The sequence below is a fragment of the Bubalus bubalis genome, chromosome 7 (genome assembly GCF_019923935.1).
Source record: "Bubalus bubalis isolate 160015118507 breed Murrah chromosome 7, NDDB_SH_1, whole genome shotgun sequence".
Classification (NCBI taxonomy): domain Eukaryota; kingdom Metazoa; phylum Chordata; class Mammalia; order Artiodactyla; family Bovidae; genus Bubalus; species Bubalus bubalis.
Window position 1 is genome coordinate 39719320 of NC_059163.1, and position 23829 is coordinate 39743148.

The 23829-nt window shown below is 34.2% G+C and overlaps 1 protein-coding gene across 10 annotated transcripts in view; it reads right to left on the reverse strand.

The window, feature by feature from the left end:
* The window catches only part of ADGRL3 (adhesion G protein-coupled receptor L3), a 955586-nt gene that overhangs the window by 16683 nt on the left and 915074 nt on the right, over positions 1-23829 (reverse strand). For all 10 annotated transcript variants that reach the window (XM_044945849.2, XM_044945847.2, XM_044945844.2 and 7 more), the window contains one exon: positions 17584-17680. In XM_044945849.2, coding sequence (XP_044801784.1) covers positions 17584-17680 — 97 coding nt within the window. The remainder of the gene's footprint in view (positions 1-17583; positions 17681-23829) is intronic.

The window sequence follows — 23829 nt, forward strand, 5'->3', positions numbered from 1 at the left end:
TGGTGGCTAAACAAACCTACTCATGGGGTCGCAAAGAGCTGGACACAACTGAACGACTTTCACTCACTCACTCATTCACTCATTCTTATGATAGAATTACAAGGAACTAAATACACACACACACACACACACAAATACAATTAAATACAAGTAAAACTGAAGAAATCTGAGCAAAATTGGTGGGAAGTTTCAATGTCAATATGCTGGCTGTGAGACTGTAGCATACTTTTACAAGATATTATTGAGGGAAACTGGGAAAAAGGTACATGCTCTCTGTAGTATTTCATTACAACTGCAAGTGAATCTACAACTGTCTCAAAAAGTAATCTATACTGAATGCATAAAATAGGAACATTCAGTTGCTCACAGAAATGTTAAGAAAGTGAAAAGGGAAAACTTTCCATGGCAGTTTTAATTCTTTTAATCATACTGTTATACAGTAAATTACCAGTCAAATAAGTATTTTAACCTCAAAATTGGGAAAGTAAACTCTTGATTTAAAGTACAATAAACCTTGTCTTGGGTTTCCCTGGTGACTCAGACAGTAAACAATCTGCCTGCAATGTGGGAGACCTGGGTTCAATCTCTGAGTTTGGAAGATACCCTGAGAAGGGCTACTCACTCCAATATTCTGGCCTGGAGAATTTCATGGCCAGGCAAAGCTTGTCTGATTTGTAGAGCTGAAAGGTTTCAGTTATATTAGGAAATAAGCCATATGTTTACATCCTACACCTTCTGCAAAGAACTGGCACATAAGTTTTCACTTACTATATGCTTGATGAATATTTGTTAAACTTGTATTTCATATACATGTACATGTCTTTACACAGTGAGATGACAGATCTTCAGCTTATTATAAAATGGGTACATCAGGATATTATTTTTCATTGATGAATTGAATACATGGTATATTAGTAAGGAAAGCTAAAATGAGTTGGCTATAGTGGTCTTTCAGATAAGAAACTGAATACTGTTAATCTTAAACACGGATATTGCTGATGTTGCACAAATTTAAGATAAACTGACTGAGACAGGATTTGATTTGCCCAACATTTTTTAAAAACAAACTACTTGCAAATTGTATCTATGTAATATTTATGATTGCAGCCTTTTCTCAAATAAAAAAGGTTAGTCTTCTAATACAAGTAATTGTTTTCTAAAGTTACTATAAATGAAAATTTAAATAAAAAATGAAAGGTGTAAGAACTTAAAATGAACTAGGGTAAAACTTAAAAATGTGAAATTATTCAAACTCTTTATATTTTCTCATAGATCAAATAAGGGTAAGATCTTTATCGCTGAGACTTACATGTGCATTTCTATATATTTCCCTTCATTCCTACACATTATTTAAAGTAATAGGAAAACAAACAGTAGGCTGGGAAGATGGCTTGTCACTTTTTTTCCTTACTTCACATAGCTTATAAAAGAAAATATCCCTTTTTATATAATAATCCCCAGATTATCCTTTGTAAAAGATAATCTGCTTAAAAGTTACCATCAGAAGAAAACTAATTATGTACGGTAATGAATATGAACTAGATTCATCGTGGTGACCATTTCATAATATATACAAGAAGTTAATTATGCCATACACTGAAAACTAGTATGTCAATTTACCTGAACTTTAATAAATAATAAAAATATAATTTAAAAAAGATGACCTAGAGAACAAGTAAACAATTGAGTTGGGAAGAATCAAGCATAAGCAGGAAGCAGGTGACTCAAATTTTGGTTTCTGTTTAGAATTTGGTTTTCAAAAAAGCTAATAATAAGAGAACAAAAAGTGGAGTTCCATATCAAAATTTGTACAGATAATCCATCTGGTTCTAGCTTTCCTAGCATAAAGTTCCTGTTCTGTTTTTCTTAGGGGTTTCCTAATCTTTAAATGTATTTTAAATTTAAAGCACTTTTATCAGTGAAATCTACTAATGTGGAAGACTGAATTTGAAAGTTTTGTTATTTATCATCAATTCCTGCTAAGTTAGAAAAGGCCAGCAATAAACAGCAGCAATGGATTGGCATACAGCTGTATTTGATACAGTGTTGCTGAATGGTACACTATCCATCTCTACCACAAGAGTTTGGTAGGCTGTTTCAAGTCTGAGGGCAAGGAAGAATCAGCTACTAAACTACAGTCCTAATGAGTGACATTATTGGAGATCCACCTGCTGTTGAATCTAAAACCAGATAAAAACTTAAAAAAAATTAAAACTAAAATCAGCTTTCTCTTTATCGTTGGTGTTAAGGACCCTTCTTCCTGATAGAAAAAGAATCACTATTTACATTGTTGGCTTTTTTACTATCATTCATTTTTATACCTCATGCACCATTTAAAACTAATATAATTAGTGTCACTGAAACTGACTTTAGTCCTGAAACCGAAGAGTTATAAGAAGTATGGGCTCAGTTATAGGAACTACAGAGCAGGATGTGCAGTTTGGTGATCAATGTTTTGCAAAAACTATAAGGTTTTAGATAAGCTCTATGAGTTTGCTAGTTTGAAATTTTGAGGGAGATATCTGAATATCTCAACAATTATGCTTCATTCGATTCACCTTGTGTAAGAAGTTAATACCTTTTCATGGACACTCATAGCTGTTGTAATCTCAAAAGGCCATGTTTCCTGTTGGCGTGCCAAACAAGTGCAATTTTCCTAGAATGTGATGCCTATCTTTGGGCTTCCCTGGTGGCTCTGTGGTAAAGAATCTGCCTGCGATGAGAAAAGACCCAGGTTCAATCCCTGGGTTGTGAAGATCCCCTGGAGAAGCAAATGGAAACCCACTTCAGTATTCTTGCCTGGAGAATCCCATGGACAGAGGAATCTGGAGGGCTACAGTCCATGGGGTCACAAAGAATCAGGCATGACTGAGCGACTAACAATTTTACTTTCACAGTACCCACTCACATTTAGGCATTTAAGTTATGAAAGATAGCACTGGCTGTACTAAAAAACTCTGCTTGTTGCTAATGCCCAATCTTTTATCTAAACACCTGCACAGAATCTATCTTCCTTCATCTTTTACGTGCACAGTTATGCCTATGTCTTTTCTCTGTAGCTGCACCGCATTTCATTTGTCTTTTGCCCAAGTCTGTTCTGCTTGCTTCTGGCTGCTTCTCCAATTTAATTGGGTCACTTTGAATTCTGATACTGTTTTCCAAGGTTCTGTCCAACCTGTCTTTTCCCTTTCCCTCCAAATAGCTACTGATTTATAAACTCCCCTTCTAATAACTGTGAAATTGCTGAAGACTTCCAAGAAGATCAAAGTTTACAGACCATCTGTCACTAATTTGCCACTAAAATGTTAAGCCTACTGGTTAGTCAGTTTGAAGATAGAAATAAATTGATGGTGGGAGGTGGCGAGGAAGATAGTTATAACACTGTGTATGGGAAAATCCTGTTCATGTGCTAATTTCACTGTAATGTAAACCCCAGAAAACAGAGAATACATATGGTTTTTTTCACTGCTCTGTATCTCATGTCTAGGATAGTTCTTAAGAGCTCAATAAATATTTCCTTAATTAAAGAAAAAATTTATGTGAAATCCATGACATTGTGAAAAGATGAAAACTAAAACAAAATCATTTTTTTCAACTCTAAGAGTTTTATACTTTGAGTAAATTTTTTAAGAGTGTCATTTGTATAATTCCTACTGTGATTTCAGTTCAGTCACTCAGCCGTGTCCCACTCTTTGCAACCCCATGAACTGCAGCACGCCAGGCCTCCCTGTCCATCACCAACTCCTGGAGTTTACCCAAACTCATGTCCATTGAATCGGTTATGTCATCCAACCATCTCATCCTCTGTCATCCCCTTCTCTTCCTGCCTTCAATCTTTCCCAACATCAGGGTCTTTTCAAATGAGTCAGCTCTTCACATCAGGTAGCGAAAACATTGGAGTTTCAGCTTCAACATCAGTCCTTCCAATGAACACCCAGGACTGATCTCCTTTAGAATGGATTGGTTGGATCTCCTTGCAGTCCAAGGGACTCTCAAGAGTCTTCTCCAACACCACAGTCAAAAGTATCAATTCTTTAGCACTCAGCTTTTTTTATAGTCCAACTTTCACATCCATACACGACTACTGGAAAAACCATAGCCTTGACTAGACGGACCTTTGTTGACAAAGTAATGTCTTTGCTTTCTAATATGCTGTCTAGGTTGGTCATAACTTTCCTTCCAAGGAGTAAGCGTCTTTTAATTTCATGGCTGCAATCACCATCTGCAGTGATTCTGGAGCCCAAAAAATAAAGTCAGCCACTGTTTCTACTGTTTCTCCACCTATTTCACCATCTACTGTGATTATTTTCCTTCCAATACTACACTGATGACCATAATACTGAAACTATTAAAGCAAAGATAAATATTCATATAATTATTTGGAAATGGTAAATGCTGCCTGAATATTGACTGCAGATAATAATTAGAGGGGGGCGGGGAAACAGCACTGCCTGCCATGAAATACTGAAATTATTAAAGCAAAGACAATATTCATATAATTATTTGTAAATAGTAAATGCTACCTGAATATTAACTGCAGATAATAATTAGAGGGGAAAAAAAACAGAACAGACTGCTATGACTCAAAAAGCTTAAATAGGGTAAAACAGTTTAAGGTGGCTATGTAAATATAGCTGTTCTTTAATTCTTTGACTCATTACATCCTGACTACAGTCTAGTCAAACTTGATTATTTGCTATCAGAAACAAGGGGCTGCTCTTTAATAAAACCATAGGAAAGGGATTAGTATTGAATTTCAACATACGTGACTCATTAAGAAGGCTGTCAACAGAGGACTAAGCACAAAATCTTTACTTTTGGTAAAAGCGTGATAGAAAACAAAATAGGATTTTCATATTCCACACTGAAAACTTAGAGGTTTTTCTGACAGTTTTTTGTCAGACCCTGTGCTACTGAAAAAGACTAAGTGTAAAATCAAAGGTAGTCATTTTAAGAAGAGGTTTTTTTAAAAAAAAAAAATCTAAATATTGAGGTTGATATATAAGTTTTTGAATGAGTAAAATTTGAATGGAATGATGAGTATATTCTTTTCAAATGTGTAGTCTTTTACCGCAAACCTGCTACATTTCTTTTCTTAGGAAACTAAACTATGTGTTCTGACACTGGGAGGCCCTGAATGACAGCACTGCATAGGCTAGTTCAATGTGATATGTGTAATTGAGGACGGAAAATCTAAGGCAGAGTCACCTGCTTTGAAATTGTGAAGGAAAGAACAGATCTGAAACAAGATCACAGTTGGATCTCACTTGAATCTATATTATATGATTCAGAAACATAATTCAAACAATGTTTCTTCTTGACAGCAGGCTAACAAAAGTATACTGAAAAGCTCTTAAAATAACTAGAACTATCACTCTCCTTTGCCCCTCACACTTCATTAAAAAAAGGGCACTTACATTCATACTGATCATATTAAATGGGCAAAATTGTATAATTTAAGACTGTGGTGATTCAATGAACCAATTGAATACAACCATTCTCTAATAGTCACATATCAATATACGTCAATTTTCAAATTCTTATGTATAAATATACAGCATAGTAAATGTTCTGTTTGGTTTATTTCAATAAAATAGCTTTACCCAGATGATTCCCCCCTCCTTAATATACCTCATCCTCCATTCAATTCCCTCATGGTTCTCTCTCCTTTGGTTTGGCATAGTTTTGTTTTGTCTTCTATGATGTCATTTTCATTATATATATTGACCAATGCATATAAGTCATAGTTTTACACAAAGCAGAGTTACGCTTGAGTGATGTCTTTGTGCTTTTGTCTTCAGATAATAATACTGTCCCATAGCAGAGACTTCATTTTGTATAAATAAAAATAGTTTCACCAATAATGTATTTTCTATAGAAATTTAGAATACTAATTGCAGTGTAAAGCAAGGACTCTTTCAGCAGGAAATGGTCTCTACAAAGTTGTGAAACCCTTAAAATTGTATGCAAAATAGGTGTATGTTTGTGTGCTCAACTGTGCTCATACAAGAATGCGAGTACTGTGGCTTTTACTTCCTTTTTAAATATTTAAGAAAAGTGATATACAGGGGGAAAAAAAAAAAACACATGTCTTTTTCTTTAACAAGGGACCTAAAATAAACAAGAAATCTGGAAGAAATGATTCAGAAATACCCAAAGTATACCTTACATATGTAAGTATCACCTAATCAATGGCAATGTAACAATGGAAAAAGGTTATAACCAAGAATTTACAATGGAATGAGATTTTAACATTATCTAAATCTTTTTTGAACTGTGGTGTTGGATAAGACTCTTGAGAGTCCCTTGGACTGCAAGGAGATCCAACCAGTCCATCCTAAAGGAGATCAGTCCTGGGTGTTCATTGGAGAGACTGATGTTGAAGCTGAAACTGCAATACTTTGGCCACCTGATGTGAAGAGCTGACTCATTTGAAAAGACCCTGATGCTGGGAAAGATTGAGGGCAGGAGGAGAAGGGGACGACAGAGGATGAGATGGTTGGATGGCATCACTGACTCTATGGACATGGGTTTGGGTGGACACCGGGAGTTGGTGATGGACAGGGAGGCCTGGCATGCTGCAATTCATGGCGTCACAAAGAGTCGGACACGACTGAGTGACTGAACTGAACTGAACTGACCATCATCACACTATATGTAAAGAAACACAGGTTCAGAGACATTCATGATTTATTCAAGGTCACACATGACTCTAGTCAGTATCAGTAGCTATCAGTTCTGTTGCTCAGTCGTGTCCGACTCTTTGCAACCCCATGAACCGCAGCACGCCAAGCCTCCCTGACGACCACCAACTCCAGGAGTTTACCCAGACTCATGTCCATTGAGTCGGTGATGCCATCTAATCATCTCATCCTCTGTCATCCCCTTCTCCTCCTGCGTTCAATCTTTCCCAACATCAGGGTCTTTTCAAATGAGTCAGCTCTTCACATCAGGTGGCCAAAATTACTCTGGTAGTTTTTCTTAAATATATTTAAGTCAATGACTTTCAAACATATTTTAGCATCCTCTCCAAAAATATGTTTCAACAAAATTTTATTAGGAACCTTATAGTAATGTATTACTTTTTCATCATATGCTTTTCTGTAAATTGTTAGTTTATTTTTCATATTCACATATTAATTTATATAACAAATAAAAGTAGATAAAAGAGACCTCTAGACCTATGGAGAACTGATTCAATAGGCAGTTTCTATTTGAAATATTTTTTTTTCTACTTTTCTGCTTTTTTGTGTAACTAAACAATATCAGTACACAAATGCAATTTACTGAAAGTGCCAGCAATGATTAAATCAATTTTAAAGGGCTACTTTATAAAATAGAGACAGACATATTAAGAACAAGATTTTTATAATGATATAAGTAAAATAATCTGCATGGTGTCCTTAAAAGTGATACAAATTTTAAAACCATAGAAACCATATCTTTATATTTTCCCACTGTTTTTATTCAAACAATTAATTAAATTACAAAGTGTCAAAGAAGAGATGTTTTATTGAAACTCAAAAGCTCGTTCATCACTTTTTCTCAGTCATAAATTGAAGAGCTGACATCTTGATTTATCACACTATGCACTTTTAATAGCCAACAAGTTTGCTATTAAATTTTAATCAACCTGCCTATTAAATTTCTTTCAAATGGTTGAGAGATACTTCAGTTTCTTTTAATAGCTAATTCATTCACTGGAAATCTATTAATATGGATTTCAACGACATGTTGTCTCCAGAGTAAATACTGGATTATTGTTAGTTCAGTATAAAATGGAATATTCTGAATGTAGAGGTGTTGCCTCTATTTTAATATGTAAATTCAGAGCTTTAGAGTCAGGAGGCCTAGATTTTACCTATTCTCTTTTCCCTTATTTTGTGCTAATTGGCTTTATACATGTCTTCTTGTCCAGATACATGAGTTTTTCTACAATACATACTTAGAAGTAAAATTAATGGGTCATATGTTGCCCACATTTTCCATTTTTTCAAATACATGTGTATCAATGCACACTTTCACAAATAGTCCATATTTCTTAAATTTTTGCCAGGATTTAGTATTGTTTGGCTGATATTTTGCCGATTTGATAGAGTATGAAATATATCATACTACCCTTATACTTTGCATTTTCCTGAATACTAGAGGGATGGAGTCATTTTTCATATATTTATTGATTGTAAGTGTTCTTTATTCTGAGAATTGCTGATTCATATCTTTTCCCCACATACATATTAGATTGTTGAATTTTATATATTAATTTGAAGACATTCATTGCAATGTAGGCATTAACATTTTGTTGTTACATGTACTGTTTACATCTCCTTCCAGAAGCTCACCTTTTTTGAGTACTGTTTAAATTTTGAGCTGAGAATATTCTCTTTTTCTTGTAGTTTATGTTTGTTATTTTATTTTTAAGAACTCCTTTAATCTAAAATCTAAAATATATTTTCTTCTAAAAGCTTTAAGGTATTATTTTATGTATGTGTATATATATATGTGTGTATATATATATATATATATTTTTTTTTTTTTTTTTTTTTTTTTTTTTGCTCTGCAATGCAACACAACCTGGTTGTACTTTATTGAAGAAATTTATGCCATTAGGTATTCATTGTTGTTTTTTACATAATTAGCTGAAAGAAAGCTTCTCAGAGATTTTATGTTTTTTGACTACTCAAGTCAATGGTGGCAGGGTTGGAAATCAGAATTCTTGGTGAGTCTTTGCTTCACAAAATAGGAGGTGGATGGTCTGCAAGTAGAAATGATGAACCTATACTACTCAGTCATTCATCTCTAAAACTCATCTTTTGTGGTCAGAGCCATATATATCTGTATGCTTTTAACTTAGACATTTTGAATACTTTGGCATAGTACTCAAAACAAGAATACTGAGCCCAAATATAATAGGCCCAAAGTGCTTAACCACAGGTAAAATAGCAGTAAATCACATTTCTTTTTAGTAAGAATGTAGTGTATAGAATGTGCTATGTAGTTATTCCCACAGTTATATTCATTTGTAAATCACAAACTGCTTGTGATTTTTTGCTGAATAAAACAAATTTTAGAACAAAGGAAAATATAATAAACAACCTAAAATACCAATTTGAAGAAAATATGACTTTTCATAGAATTTTTTGCCCTATATTGGCAAACTTATAGTGTGTAAATTATCCAAACTCACATGAAGAAAGTCTGTGAAAGTTAGTGTTAGTTGCTCAGTCGTATCCAACTCTTTGAGACCCCATGGACTGTAGTCTGCCAGACTCCTTTGTCCATGGAATTCTCCAGGCAAGAATACTGACGTGGGCTCCTATTCCCTTCTCCAGGGAATCTTCCCAACCCAGGGATCAAACCCAGGTTTCCTGTATTGCAGGCAGATTTTTTACTGTCTGAGCCACAAGGGGAAGCCTATACCAGCTAAAGTTTGAATTTTAAATTTGGAAACATTATTTAAAAAGTATATAGAGAAAAGTAGATATGAATTAAAACAACGTGTCTATGAATACAGAGATTCTTGATAATGTTTTTCAGAGAAAACTTATTTTGTCATATAATCATAATCAGCTCAGCTCTGTTTTGTTTAGACTGAGGCTATTTCAGGAAACATATTGTTTCTATTTTCCTACATCAAGACTAACTCTCTTCCTTCAATCTGTAATATCATCTTAAACCTATCTTAGTTCTCCAGTGATTTTCTGGGGTTGTGCATTACTCTATGAATGTGATGGGTAACTTGTTTTAGTTTTTGAAGAACCCACATCCTTTATAATAATAAGTTATGAGGAAAACCTATTACAAGATCAAAGGAGTGCCTATCACATAAATACTTACTTTTAAATGGCATGTTGTATATAAGGTTGAACTATATAAAATGAAAGATTCACTATGCAATAAACAGGGACTACTGGATACTATAGAATTATTGGCAGTGACAATTTAAGTATTTTTTTTTCCTAATAAGACTTTATTTATACTAAAAATATATCCCATTTCTACATTTTAATTTTTCATGTAAATGAACTAGCTTCTATTCACTTTCAGAATAGCAGATATAAGTTAATATAATCTATTTCTTAGAAAAAATCCAAACAAGTGATGACTCAATTAACTTTGGATATTATATATTGCATTTATGCCATCACAACTTTTATGCTTATAATATAGTAGGAGCATTTTTCCATATGAGAGGTACAGTCTTGTTTTGTTTGTTTTTAGATTTTGAATTGGAAGATGTTTCATAGATTTTTTCAACCTGAAATTAGCACATGAAACTAATAAGTTTAACTTACAACATTGACACTGCCTAATTGAAATCAACTCAAATAAATTTCCAATTTTTTTTCTCAGTATTATTATACTGCCCTCTGAGAGGACACAGTTCAAGGAACATCAAATTCAGGAATATAGAGATGTGCAAAAGTTATATCTTTGGTTCTATTACTAAATTATTATAGGCAGAAGCTATTTACCAGCTTTTTTTTTTAACACAATCTTTTCTCTAATCAAAATATTCATCCTTTTACTGAAACACAAGAAATTAAAAATAAAAGAGAAAAGGATTCTACTAATAAAATTTCTTGATATTTTGGGTATTTGAGAACTTCTAGGAAAAAAGAATGATCATAAATTCTTGCAACCTAAGTCCTGCAGTTATATTTAAATATATAGTTAAACAGTAATTCTGCATATTCAATATCAAATCATTTTGTAAAAAAATGGTATTGTCAATCCATCTCCCAATTTACTCACAATATCTTAGTTTCCCTAAGTGAGTAGGATGAATGAATCCATACTAAAGAACTGTGCTTAGAACAAAATAAAGTGAAAGGAAATGAATATTATATCGAGGCAATTAAGAAATAAAGATGTGAATAACTGTGCTTTAAGAACAACTTATTTCCATACAAGGTAATAAAAATCATTCTGAAATACTTTCTTGGAAAAGATCTCTAATTCTAATCCTCAGTAAGCTTCCTGAAAAGTTGTCATCATAAGAAAATAATGAAAATTTTTATTGCTGTAAGTAGGGCTCTCTGGTCAGAAAGACCTTGTTTGGAATTTAGATTTTGTACTTTATTAGCCACATGATTTTGGACAAGTTACCAAGAAACCCAAGTTCTTCATGGATATAAAGATAATGGATAATAAATAATGAACAGTGTACAATAAGAAAATGACAGTTACACACAATAATGGAGAAATTTCAAATTTATGAAGGCTAAAAAGGAGCATATTGTGTTCTAGCAGAGAAAAGAACACTAGTAATTTCTGAAGATAAGTTGGAGTATTCATATTTAGTTCTCAAAAAAGATACTGTTCTCTAAAATAAAAAAATTACATCCTCAGCAACTTATACAAAACAGTAGTATTTTAAAACTAATTGGAAATGTTCTATAGCACCATATTTAGAAGTTACCAAGGTATCTCACTGTGGCTTGTTTGGTTTATAAAAAAGCAGTAAGAGATACTGCTAACTGTAAATTAAATATAAAGGGAGAAAGATCATATTCAATAAAAATAAGAAATCTACTCTACATAAATAACCCTCTTTGTGAAGAGATCTTTAAAAATTATAATAATAATAACAACAGTAATAACACCATTTTTATTATTGTACAGTTAGTTGGCTGCAACAGCCTGGATGATTTCAAGGATTCCTAACAAAGGGACAAAGTTAAGAGCAAAACATAAGTAGGACTCACTGGGCAAGCATTTTAAAGGTTTTTCTTTTTCAGTTCCTGCTAACAATTTATAGCAAGAACATATGCCCCAGACTGACTAGAGATCAATATTTAATATATCTCATATTGCAATGGAAAGTTCATTCTGAAAGTTACTTGGTCTTCCTTGAGGAATCAAGGAATCAGGTTATTAGTAGCATTGTTACATTATCTATTTGATGCAATATTTCACTTTTAAAATCTGTATCCATTTTGCTTTTGTGTAACGAACTGATTTTCCTAAAACAGGAGATACTCTTATTTTATCATATACTTTTGGAATATTGAAGACACATAGAAAGGAAAAGAAACACAGAAATCACTGTTGCCTCATTAACAATCACAAATATAAAAGTAAAAAATACTAGATATAAATAAAATGGTGAATCTCAAATAAAAAATGTGTCCATGCACGGATACTTACTGCATTTGCACTCATGTCATCATAATACTTATTCATAACAAAGTAATTTGTTATATAGCCCAGTCTGATCTGTTAGCTATGCAAGTTCTCTTAGGCATATGATTAACGGTGTCTCCAGATTTCACAAATAGATATCAAATTATAATAGAATCTGTTAATATTTACAGCCAGTGATTTTATAATCCTTCAAAACAGCAAGGCTTTGGGGGCAATAAGACATATCATATGCATGTAAGCCAAATTATACTTACTGACATTAATAAGGTGATGAATGAGTTTGAGCCTTCACCCTAGTAGTTTTAATATATATGAATCATTAATTCCAGTGAAAGACCACTTATATTTTTCATTTGCATTTTTCTTAAAAATATAAAAATAAAATATGTTTAGTAGCCTAAATTTTAAGGAGACAGCCAGTGATTTCTTGTGAAGTTTCATCTGTCCCAGTGACCGACCTCCTGGGAAAGAGAATACAGGTTCTGAGAAGACATGAATTTAAAAAGGGAACAAGTCATATTTCTACTCTGCTATGTATCTGGTTATCTAGAGGACCGGTCTACATTGAGCTAGAGTCTCGAAGCCTCTGAAGCACAGGAGGGCTTGGAGGAAAGAGAAGGTTGTGCTTGTTTATACTATCTAAGGTAGGGAGAAAAAATATTTTACACTTATTTCCTCAATGCTAAAATATAGATACAAATCAAAAATAGAAAATGCAACTACATAGGTGTAATTTGCATTTAATTTCTAATTCAAAAGAGACAATTCAGTTTTATTAGTTTATTTCCTTTTGTTAGTGTCAAGGGGAGCACCATATTAGGTAAATTATTTCTTTTACTTGACATTCAGGTAATTACCTCATTCCTCCCACCTATTACTAGAAACTACTAAGTGAAAGAAACCTTTGCAATGAATGATGAATTTTAATATCTGATTACTTGAGAGCATTGGCAAGAATCAGTTTTCAGTTGTTAGAAAATACTAATGAACTTGTGAATACAATAATCATAATAGTACTTATTATGTTCCTGGCATGTTGTAAGCAACTATGATATATTAACTCAATCCTTTCAAGGTCCCTCTGAAGTGGGTACTATTTATATCTGTACTGCAAAGACACTGAAAAGTTCAGCAATTTACTGAAAGTTCCTAGGTTAACACTTCATAATCAAAGCTGCTATGTAAAATACAGCTACAGATTAGACAGTCTTCTGCCATATAACACTTAAACTTGGCTTACATAAATACAGCTTTACTGGTCATATCTCCATGAAGAAAAATCTACATTGTGTGGGACGTTGATGGGATGGAGAATGGGAAGTAGGGGAAAATAAAATTCACAGTACTAGCCAAGTCATTGTTCCGTAAAGAGAAATGCCTTTTTGGTGGTTCTCCCACTCAAATGGGGCACATTTTTGCAGTCCACAGCTGGGAGCGGGGAGGCACCTTTTGAGAATTCAGAAATATTGGTAGCAGCTACCTACCAAACCTTGTTTTTAAATTGAAATTTCTGATGTCAATTCAACTATTAAACAAAAAGAAAATGAGAGCTGTAAATATTATTCATGATGATAGAGCCTAATAAGATCTCATTTCAGAAAATATCACAATTTCTATATATATCTACAAAAAGAGTGGAAACATGTAACAATTATTATAACTGAACTACCAGAGACTTTCTCATCAAATGCTACATATGTGGATCAAACTCAAGTTTGCTAATCTAAATACTCAGAATACAGTTTGGCCAGTAGAGACTGGGTAGGGGATACAGGTGGGAAACCTAACCTTAGCTACAAATTGTTTCTACTACTATCAGGAGTTCTGAGCTACCAAAAATTTGAGTTAGTGTTCCATTGTCCTGGGAGCAGCTTGAGAACTGAGGATGACTTCAAGGTATATGCAAATTGTATATATTTAAATGAACAAAGGAACAAACTATCCTGTGGGGTTTGTGAAACATGGCTTGGATCAGAGTTAGCTTTCTCTGAAATTCTCTGTAAACAACCATCACCTCAGGGCTCTCAAAAAGCTCCTTCTCCCTGTGTATACAGTGGCATGGGTGAAGTTAACTTGATGTTAGTTCTGGGATTTGGGGAATTGGCTTCGTGAAATTCTGGATTTGTATGAGTGTGTAGCATTGTGGCAAACAAGTCATCAGAAGAAAAATGTCTGAAAATGTATAGGGAACACTTGGAAAACATCTTCAAAATATAGATATTCCAAGGACAATGTAATGAAAGCTTTTAAAGAGATGAGGTGACCAAATAACAAAATCCCCAAGAGAATGTCTAAGAATGATTTCATAAATTTGAAAATTATCATAAATTTTCCAAAGTCTTGCTTGATTCCAAGGAGTACAATCCCAATAGTAATCAAATTTATCACATTGGGGATTCTAGACAGATAATCTGATACATAGGATATAACTAGTTGGTTCAAGAACCAACATTAGAGATAATTTGAAAAAATATAAACCATTGAGAAGGATTTATTCACCGCATGGTAGATCTTCTATTCTTAATGAATCCCAAAGATGATAATAATGGTTCTTATTTGGAAGAACAGATGATAAGACATACAGAAATTTAAGATAATTTTCTTTAAATGAATTGGACAGTGGTATGAATAGAAAAGAAATCCTGAATTGAAAATAGGACTGATTTTTAGACAACTTCTTGTAGTTTTCAAAGGTCAGAAGCACTCTACAGACAAACATAAGAGATTTAAAATATCTAATTTAGAAAGAGAGGAAAATGAAGTTCGAAATTAAAAACTTATAACTGTAAGAAACTAAGAATGAATGGGAAGTTAGAATATATGAAGATGTAAAGATGTAGTGCCTAACATTTTTATTTTAATAATAGAGAATATAATCTTTTGAATACATAGATGTAAATAATTATGCTGCTGAGGTGACTGAAGTGTTTATCTGGAAGGGTGAATCTTATATGCCACCTACCTAAATATGATACACACGCCTGAATGCAGGGAAGATAGGACCCTGGGGAACAAGACAAGATTAAAGAAGGAAGTTAAAGACTAGCTTCAGAGATACTATATGAAGAAATAAAATTTTAAAGTACTGACTCATCTAAGATAAAAAATAATGAGATGAGAACAAAATGAGGAGTTTCTGACTCGGGGGACTAGGAAATTAATACAAGAGATCAAGAAGATCACTATGATGTCTCCCCATTAAAGTCACTGAGTGAAAGGAAGAATATATATCCTGAAGGAAAAGATCACTGCATAGGCATACTTCAAACAAGCCATAAAGTCAGTTTTACCCTCTCCTCAAAGTCATCATCAAATAACTTACTGGATATCACAAGAAATTTTGTACCCTTTCTTCAGTAACTTTAAGAAGTATCCTTTAAAACTAAAGATTTTTAAAAACAGATTTAATATATAATCAGACAATATAAAATATTATTATTTTCTTTAAATATATTTTCATCTGACCTAGTCATACATAGCACATATTCCAAGTCGATGAAATTTCTGAGAAGGAACTAAAAAGAGCAAAGCAATCTTACATAGTGCAATTGACCTTAAAATCAAGGTCATAAAAATTATTCATTTAAAATAATTTTTAATAAAGCTACATACTTTAATGTCAATATAAATCTAGATCACAATGCTAAGCCAAGTAGTTTACATGTTTTCTCTGTCTTCACAGTAAGCAAATAAATGCTGCATTATTACAATCAAACCTCATCTTTTGTTTAAATAATACATTCTATGCTTTCTGTGATCATTAGATGCAAGATACTCCTAACAAAAAATCTTATTAATAAGAATAGCTTTGAATAAAAGAATAGTTTTCTTAAAGGAGCATACCATACATTTTCAATGTATTATTTCTATATATTATTTAAAGTAAAAAGAAAATCTGTCACTATGAAAGCAATTTATTTCCTAAACTTTAGACAATATATTTGCTCTGATTTAGAAAGTATGTCAAAGAGTTAAGAGTATTCATATTTAAATTTTCATAAAACTAATCATAAAAGTAAACTTAAAAAGAGAACACTTGTGAGATACTATGTAAAATAAACTGAAAAAAAAATACAAGAAGGAAATTGTTTTATTTTAATGTATTTTCTTCATATTTGGAAGAATATTTGCACTCACCATTCTAACTTAAGCAAAAGTGTTGTAGAAAATTTAATATCATCACTAAGTTATAGTTACTTTATCACTACCACACATATAAGCATGGAAGTCAATCAAGATTTATACAACATGGAAGAATCCCTAAATCAAATTTAACTTAGACACTATTTGTTATTACTTCTTTTATATAAACAAGATGCAACTTATTTGACTAAAAGTAATCGAGAACACCAGTATTTGAATCATTCTTAATCATAAGCCATAATTAGTGAATTAGTTGTTTCTAAGTAGCATTTGATGTAACAAAAAGTAGACAGAAGCAGGTTTAAAGCAAGCAATTCTAGTTTGGAGCTAATAAAAATAACAATATTGATCATAAAAAAGTCATGAAAATAACCACCGAATGTATGCATCAAAAAATGTCTCTTTTAGGACAGTCTGATTAAAATGTGCTCATGCCAGCACCATCCCCAAGATAAAACTATGTTCTAAAGATCTCCCAGCACAGACTGTAGTGTACCCCAGCTCTGCACAAACATTGTTTCTACCCATTTTTACTGCAGTCAATTTAATTTTAATCTCTCTTTCTCACACTCACACATACACTTACAATGGGGAGGGGGAGGAGAGGGAGAAAGTGAGAGGGAGAGAGACAGAGGGAATAAGAAAGATCAAGCACAAACAAAATAGTAGTTAAGGGAACACCATTTTTAAAATCTAAATGATATTCCAGAAAAATTTTAACCAGAAGCATCTACACACTGAAAGAATTATTATATACATATATGTATAAAATTTACATATAGTGGGTTTTTCCTTCTGTATCTTTAAATATCCAATATTATCTGAACACGTCTTACTGATATTAAGATTAGACAGGATTTTTCCACAAATACACAGGTTGCCTTAAGTATATTAGACAGTATAATTTTAATTCCACAAAGACTAAGAAATTGCTCTATACCTGGGACAATGTGGAACTCTATGATGCTTAGCAGACTATATAGCCACATAATTGCCCATTTTCACAGCTTCCAATGAGGCCTGACAACTCACCAGTTTATAGCAGTGGCAGATGACTAGAGAAAGAAATTTCTCACTTTTTAACTTACTTTCAGAAAAGATCTGAAAATTCAGGATTGAGAAAAGAAGCCTTATGAATAATGGAATACACTGCTACACTCAACCACGTTTTATATCTTTGCAATATTCCTATCACATGGAATAAAGTCCAGAAGTTGCAAATAAAGAAATGCATTTAGGAACTTCTTAAAGTAATCACAAAAAGAATAAATATGAAAAATTATTTCTAATTACCTCTGTTGAGTGACGCTGAACTGTTTATATCTCCAGTAATGAAGGAAGACTCAGACTGCTTTCGGACTGTATCATTCCACATTCTACGAATTCGGCTCTGGATGAAGAAAAAGGAAAAAGGAAATAAAATCACTATACAGTGAACCTTTGCACAACTCACTCTTTTTTTTTATTTCTGTAATATAGGCTTATATGAGGCTTTTATTTCTGGCATCTGGCAAATACACAGCTTCCACATGCTTGTAGTACAGGAGCATGAGAACATCAGGAACTAAATTAATGATAATCATTGGTTCTTATTAAGTGTATTCTTAAATGCATATGCCAGAAGTCATTATAACTATTTAAAAGAAATAAATGTAATGGTGGTGGTTTAGTAAGTCAGTTGTATCTGATGCTTCACAACTTTATGGACTGTGCCCACCAGGCTCCTATGTCCATAGAATTTTCCAGGCAAGAACATTGGAGTGGGTTGCCATTTCCTTCTTCTGACCCAGGGATCAAACCTGTGTCTCCTGTATTGCAGGCAGTCTCCTGCATAGCAGGAGGATTCTTTACCAATTGAGCCACCAAGGAAGCCCAAAATGTAATATGATATGAGAATTTAAAAGATACATATGATACATGTGTAGATACATAGAAGATACATATGAAGATACATACAAGTGTACTCTAGATAGAATTTAGTAATTTTAATTTCTAAGGTAAAAAAAATTATTTTCACTGTAATTTTATGAGAATATAATATTTAAATGTGCATTAAATTAAAGCTTTAGTAACAAAAATTTTACTTAATTCAGAATTTTATAAGAAGAAATAGTTTGGGATGAAAAGAACGAGTATTATTAACATGCTACTAAATTTGGAAAACTCAGCAGTGGCCAAGGGACTGGAAAAGGTCAGTTTTCATTCCAATCCCAAAGAAAGGCAATGCCAAAGAAGGCTCAAACTACCGCACAATTGCACTCATCTCACACACTAGTAAAGTAATGCTCAAAATTCTCCAAGCCAGGCTTCAGCAATACGTGAACTGTGAACTTCCTGATGTTCAAGCTGGTTTTAGAAAAGGCAGAGGAACCAGAGATCAAATTGCCAACATCCTCTGGATCATGGAAAAAGCAAGAGAGTTCCAGAAAAACATCTATTTCTGCTTTATTGACTATGTCAAAGCCTGTGATTCCACAATAAACTGTGGAAAATTCTGAAAGAGATGGGAATCTGCCTCTTGAGAAATCTGTATGCAGGTCAGGAAGCAACAGTTAGAACTGGACATGGAACAACAGACCGGCTCCAAATAGAAAAAGGAGTACGTCAAGGCTGTATATTGTCACCCTGCTTATTTAACTTATATTTAACTTATTTAACTTATATGCAGAGTATATCATGAGAAACACTGGACTGGAAGAAACACAAGCTGGAATCAAGATTGCCGGGAGAAATATCAAAAACTTCAGATATGCAGATGACACCACCCTTATGGCAGAAAGTGAAGTGGAACTAAAAAGCCTCTTGATGAAAGTGAAAGAGGAGAGTGAAAAGCTGGCTTAAAGCTCAACATTCAGAAAACAAAGATCATGGCACCCGGTCCCATCACTTCATGGGAAATAGATGGGGAAACAGTGGAAACAGTGTCAGACTTTATTTTTGGGGGCTCCAAAATCACTGCAGATGGTGACTGCAGCCATGAAATTAAAAGACACTTATTCCTTGGAAGGAAAGTTATGACCAACCTAGATAGCATATTCAAAAGCAGAGACATTACTTTGCCAACAAAAGTCCATCTAGTCAAGGCTATGGTTTTTCCTGTGGTCATGTATGGATGTGAGAGTTGGACTGTGAAGAAGGCTGAGCGCCAAAGAATTGATGCTTTTGAACTGTGGTGTTGGAGAAGACTCTTGAGAGTCCCTTGGACTGCAAGGAGATCCAACCAGTCCATTCTGAAGGAGATCAGCCCTGGGATTTCTTTGGAGGGAATGATGCTGAAGCTGAAACCCCAGTACTTTGGCCACCTCATGCGAAGAGTTGACTCATTAGAAAAGACTCTGATGCTGGGAGGGATTGGGTGCAGGAGGAGAAGGGGACGACAGAGGATGAGATGGCTGGATGGCATCACTGACTCAATGGACGTGAGTCTGAATGAACTCCAGGAGTTGGTGATGGACAGGGAGGCCTGGCATGCTGCGATTCATGGGGTCGCGAAGAGTCGGACACGACTGAGCGACTGAACTGAACTGAAACTTAACATTTTCTATAAATTTTGTAAGAAGATCAATGTAATTTTACAGGTTACATACTATCTTGATTTTTCTATCTTTAGAAGGAAACAAAGGAAGTCAATTGATCTTTATTCATTTCCATATAGTAGGAAGTTTTATAGAGAACTGAAATTCTTACATCATTATATAAATTCTGAAATTCAATTTTTTAAGTGTCTGATAATTTCCACTCTGGGGGGAGACTTTTTCTGGTTTACTATTTAGTTACTTTATTAGAGTTAGGGATCAAAAAAGAAACAACAGTCTTGTGAACAGGAAACAAAATATATTCAGATGCTTTTCCAAGATTAAAAAGTTATAATACTAACTAGTACTAATGGTGAAACCAAGCTCGTAAAAGGGTTACGTTCCAAATATATCTGAACTCAAATAATAGAAGTACCTAATCCTCAAATATTAGACAATTGGTTTATGAATATTGGGTCATGTTTATCCTTTGGAAATACTATTTTGTTATATAGGTCAGACAATACACATATCACACATACAAACAAAGCAAAAATAATAAAAGTACAATAAGAAAACCAATGGAATAAACCTGACACATAAAAAATGTTTCTATTGAAGAATACTTCAAAATTCAAACTGAAATACTTGGAATCAATCTCTCACATTTGTTTTATTGGTTAATTAACTATAAACATATTAATTGGCCTCTTTAATGTAAAAAATACAAAGGGGAAAGGCAAACACAAACATCTTTGCCTTCATGGAGATGCTAGACTAATACATGACAGATTAATCACATATAAATTAACGAAATAAATGCAAAAGTACAATATGTCCACAAATCTCTATAGAAGCATTACTAATAATAGCTGAAAACTGTGAACAATTCAATGACTATCAATGGTATGATGGACACATAAATCATAGAAGTATGTATAGTGATGAAGGGCTTCCCAGCGGCTCAGTGGGTAAAGAATCCGCTTGTAAGGCAGGAAATGCAGGCAGACATAGGTTCAATCTGGCAGTTGGGAAGATCGCCTTGAGGAAGGTATGGGAACCCATTCCAGTATTCTTGCCTAGAGAATCCCATTGACAGATGAGCCTTGTGGGCAACAGTCCATGAAGTCACAAAGATCGGACATGACTGAATGGACTGAACACACAGAGTAATGAAAATAAAAAAGCAACAGAGTCCCCTGCAGCAACATAATGCCCAAGCAAAGAAGGAAAACATAAAAGAATATGTACTGGATGATTTCATGTGGATAAGTATCAAATACATGCAAAAGAAAAGCTACTGTTAAGATAGTGATTATGTCTTGAGATGACTGATTAAGAAGCATTCAAAGGGTTTCTAAGTTGCTGCCAAAATTCTAATAATTGATCTGGGGAAGGATAAATCAATGTGCCATACACTTAAATTTTGTGTGGTTTTGTTAATATCTATTACAATACACAATTAAAATAATTTTTAAGTGCACATAACAAAAGAATATGTCCTTGTCTAGGAAATCTGAAACCAATATGCTACTGGAGATCAGTGGAGAAATAACTCCAGAAAGAATGAAGGGATGGAGCCAAAGCAAACACAATACCCAGTTGTGGATGTGACTGGTGATAGAAGCAAGGTCCGATGCTGTAAAGAGCAATATTGCATAGGAACCTGGAATGTCAGGTCCATGAATCAAGACAAATTGGAAGTGGTAAACAGGAGATGGCAAGACTGAACATCAACATTCTAGGAATCAGCAAACTGAAATGGATTGGAATGGGTGATTTTAACTCAGACGATCATTATATCTACTACTGCAGGCAGGAATCCCTTAGAAGAAATGGAGTAGCCATCATGGTCAACAAGAGAGTCCAAAATGCAGTACTTGGATGCAATCTCAAAAACGACAGAATGATCTCTGTTTGTTTCCAAGGCAAACCATTAATATCACAGTAATCCAAGTCTATGCCCCAACCAGTAATGCTGAAGAAGCTGAAGTTGAACGGTTCTATAAAGACCTACAAGACCTTTTAGAACTAACACCCAAAAAAGATGTCCTTTTCATTATAGGGGACTGGAATGCAAAAATAGGAAGTCAAGAAACAGCTGGAGTAACAGGCAAATTTGGCCTTGGAATACAGAATGAAGCAGGGCAAAGACTAATAAGAGTTTTGCGAAGAGAATGCACTGGTTCTAGCAAACACCCTCTTCCAACAACACAAGAGAAGACTCTACACATGGACATCACCAGATGGTCAACACCAAATCACATTGATTATATTTTTTGCAGCCAAAGATGGAGAATCTCTATACAGTCAGCAAAAACAAGACTGGGAGCTGACTGTGGCTCAGATCATGAGCTCCTTATTGCCAAATTCAGACTTAAATCGAAGAAAGTAGGGAAAACCACTAGACCATACAGGTATGACCTAAATCAAATCCCTTATGATTATACAGTGGAATTGAGAAATAGATTTAAGGGGCTAGATCTAATAGATAGAGTGCCTGATGAACTATGGACTGAGGTTCGTGACATTGTATAGGAGACAGGGATCAAGACCATCCCCATGGAAAAGAAATGCAAAAAAGCAAAATGGCTGTCTGGGGAGGCCTTACAAATAGCTGTGAAAAGAAGAGAAGTGAAAAGCAAAGGAGAAAAGGAAAGGTACAAACATTTGAATGCAGAGTTCCAAAGTATAGCAAGAAGAGATAAGAAAGCCTTCTTCAGGGACCAATGCAAAGAAATAGAGGAAAACAACAGAATGGGAAAGACTAGAGATCTCTTCAAGAAAATTAGAGATACCAAAGGAACATTTCCTGCAAAAATGTGATCGATAAAGGACAGAAATGGTATGGACCTAACAGAAGCAGAAGATATTAAGAAGAGGTGGCAAGAATACACAGAAAAACTGTATAAAAAAGATCTTCACAACCAAGATAATCATGATGGTATGATCACTCAACTAGAGCCAGACATCCTGGAATGTGAAGTCAAGTGAGCCTTAGAAAGCATCACTATGAACAAAGGCAGTGCAGGTGATGTAATTCCAGTTGAGCTATTTCAAATCCTGAAAGATGATGCTGTGAAAGTGCTGCACTCAATATGCCAGCAAATTTGGAAAACTCAGCAGTGGCCAAGGGACTGGAAAAGGTCAGTTTTCATTCCAATCCCAAAGAAAGGCAATGCCAAAGAATGCTCAAACTACTGCACAATTGCACTCATCTCACACACTAGTAAAGTAATGCTAAAAATTCTCCAAGCCAGGCTTTAGCAATACATGAACTGTGAACTTCCAGATGTTCAAGCTGGTTTTTGAAAAGGCAGAGGAACCAGAGATCAAATTGCCAACATCCGTTGGATCATGGAAAAACAAGAAAGTTCCAGAAAAACATCTATTTCTGCTTTATTGACTATGCCAAAGCCTTTGACTGTGTAGATCACAAAAAACTGTGGAAAATTCAGAAAGAGATGGGAATACCAGACCACCTGACCTGCCTCTTGAGAAACCTATATGCAGGTTATGAAGCAACAGTTAGAGAACTGGACATGGAACAACAGACTGGTTCCAAATAGGAAAAGGAGTACGTCAAGGCTGTATATTGTCACCCTGCTTGTTTAACTTATATGTAGAGTACATCATGAGAAATGCTGGGCTGGAAGAAGCACAAGCTGGAATCAATATTGCTGGGAGAAATATAAAAAACTTCATATATGCAGATGACACCACCCTTATGGCAGAAAGTGAAGAAGAACTAAAGAGCCTCTTGATGAAAGTGAAAGAGGAGAGTGAAAAAGTTGGCTTAAAACTCAACATTCAGAAAACGAAGATCATGGCATCTGGTCCCATCACTTCATGGGAAATAGATGGGGAAACAGTGGAAACAGTGTCAGACTTTTTTTGGGGGGCTCCAAAATCACTGCAGATGGTGATTGCAGCCATGAAATTAAAAGACGCTTACTCCTTGGAAGGAAAGTATGACCAACTTAGATAGCATATTGAAAAGCAGAGATATTACTTTGCCAAGAAA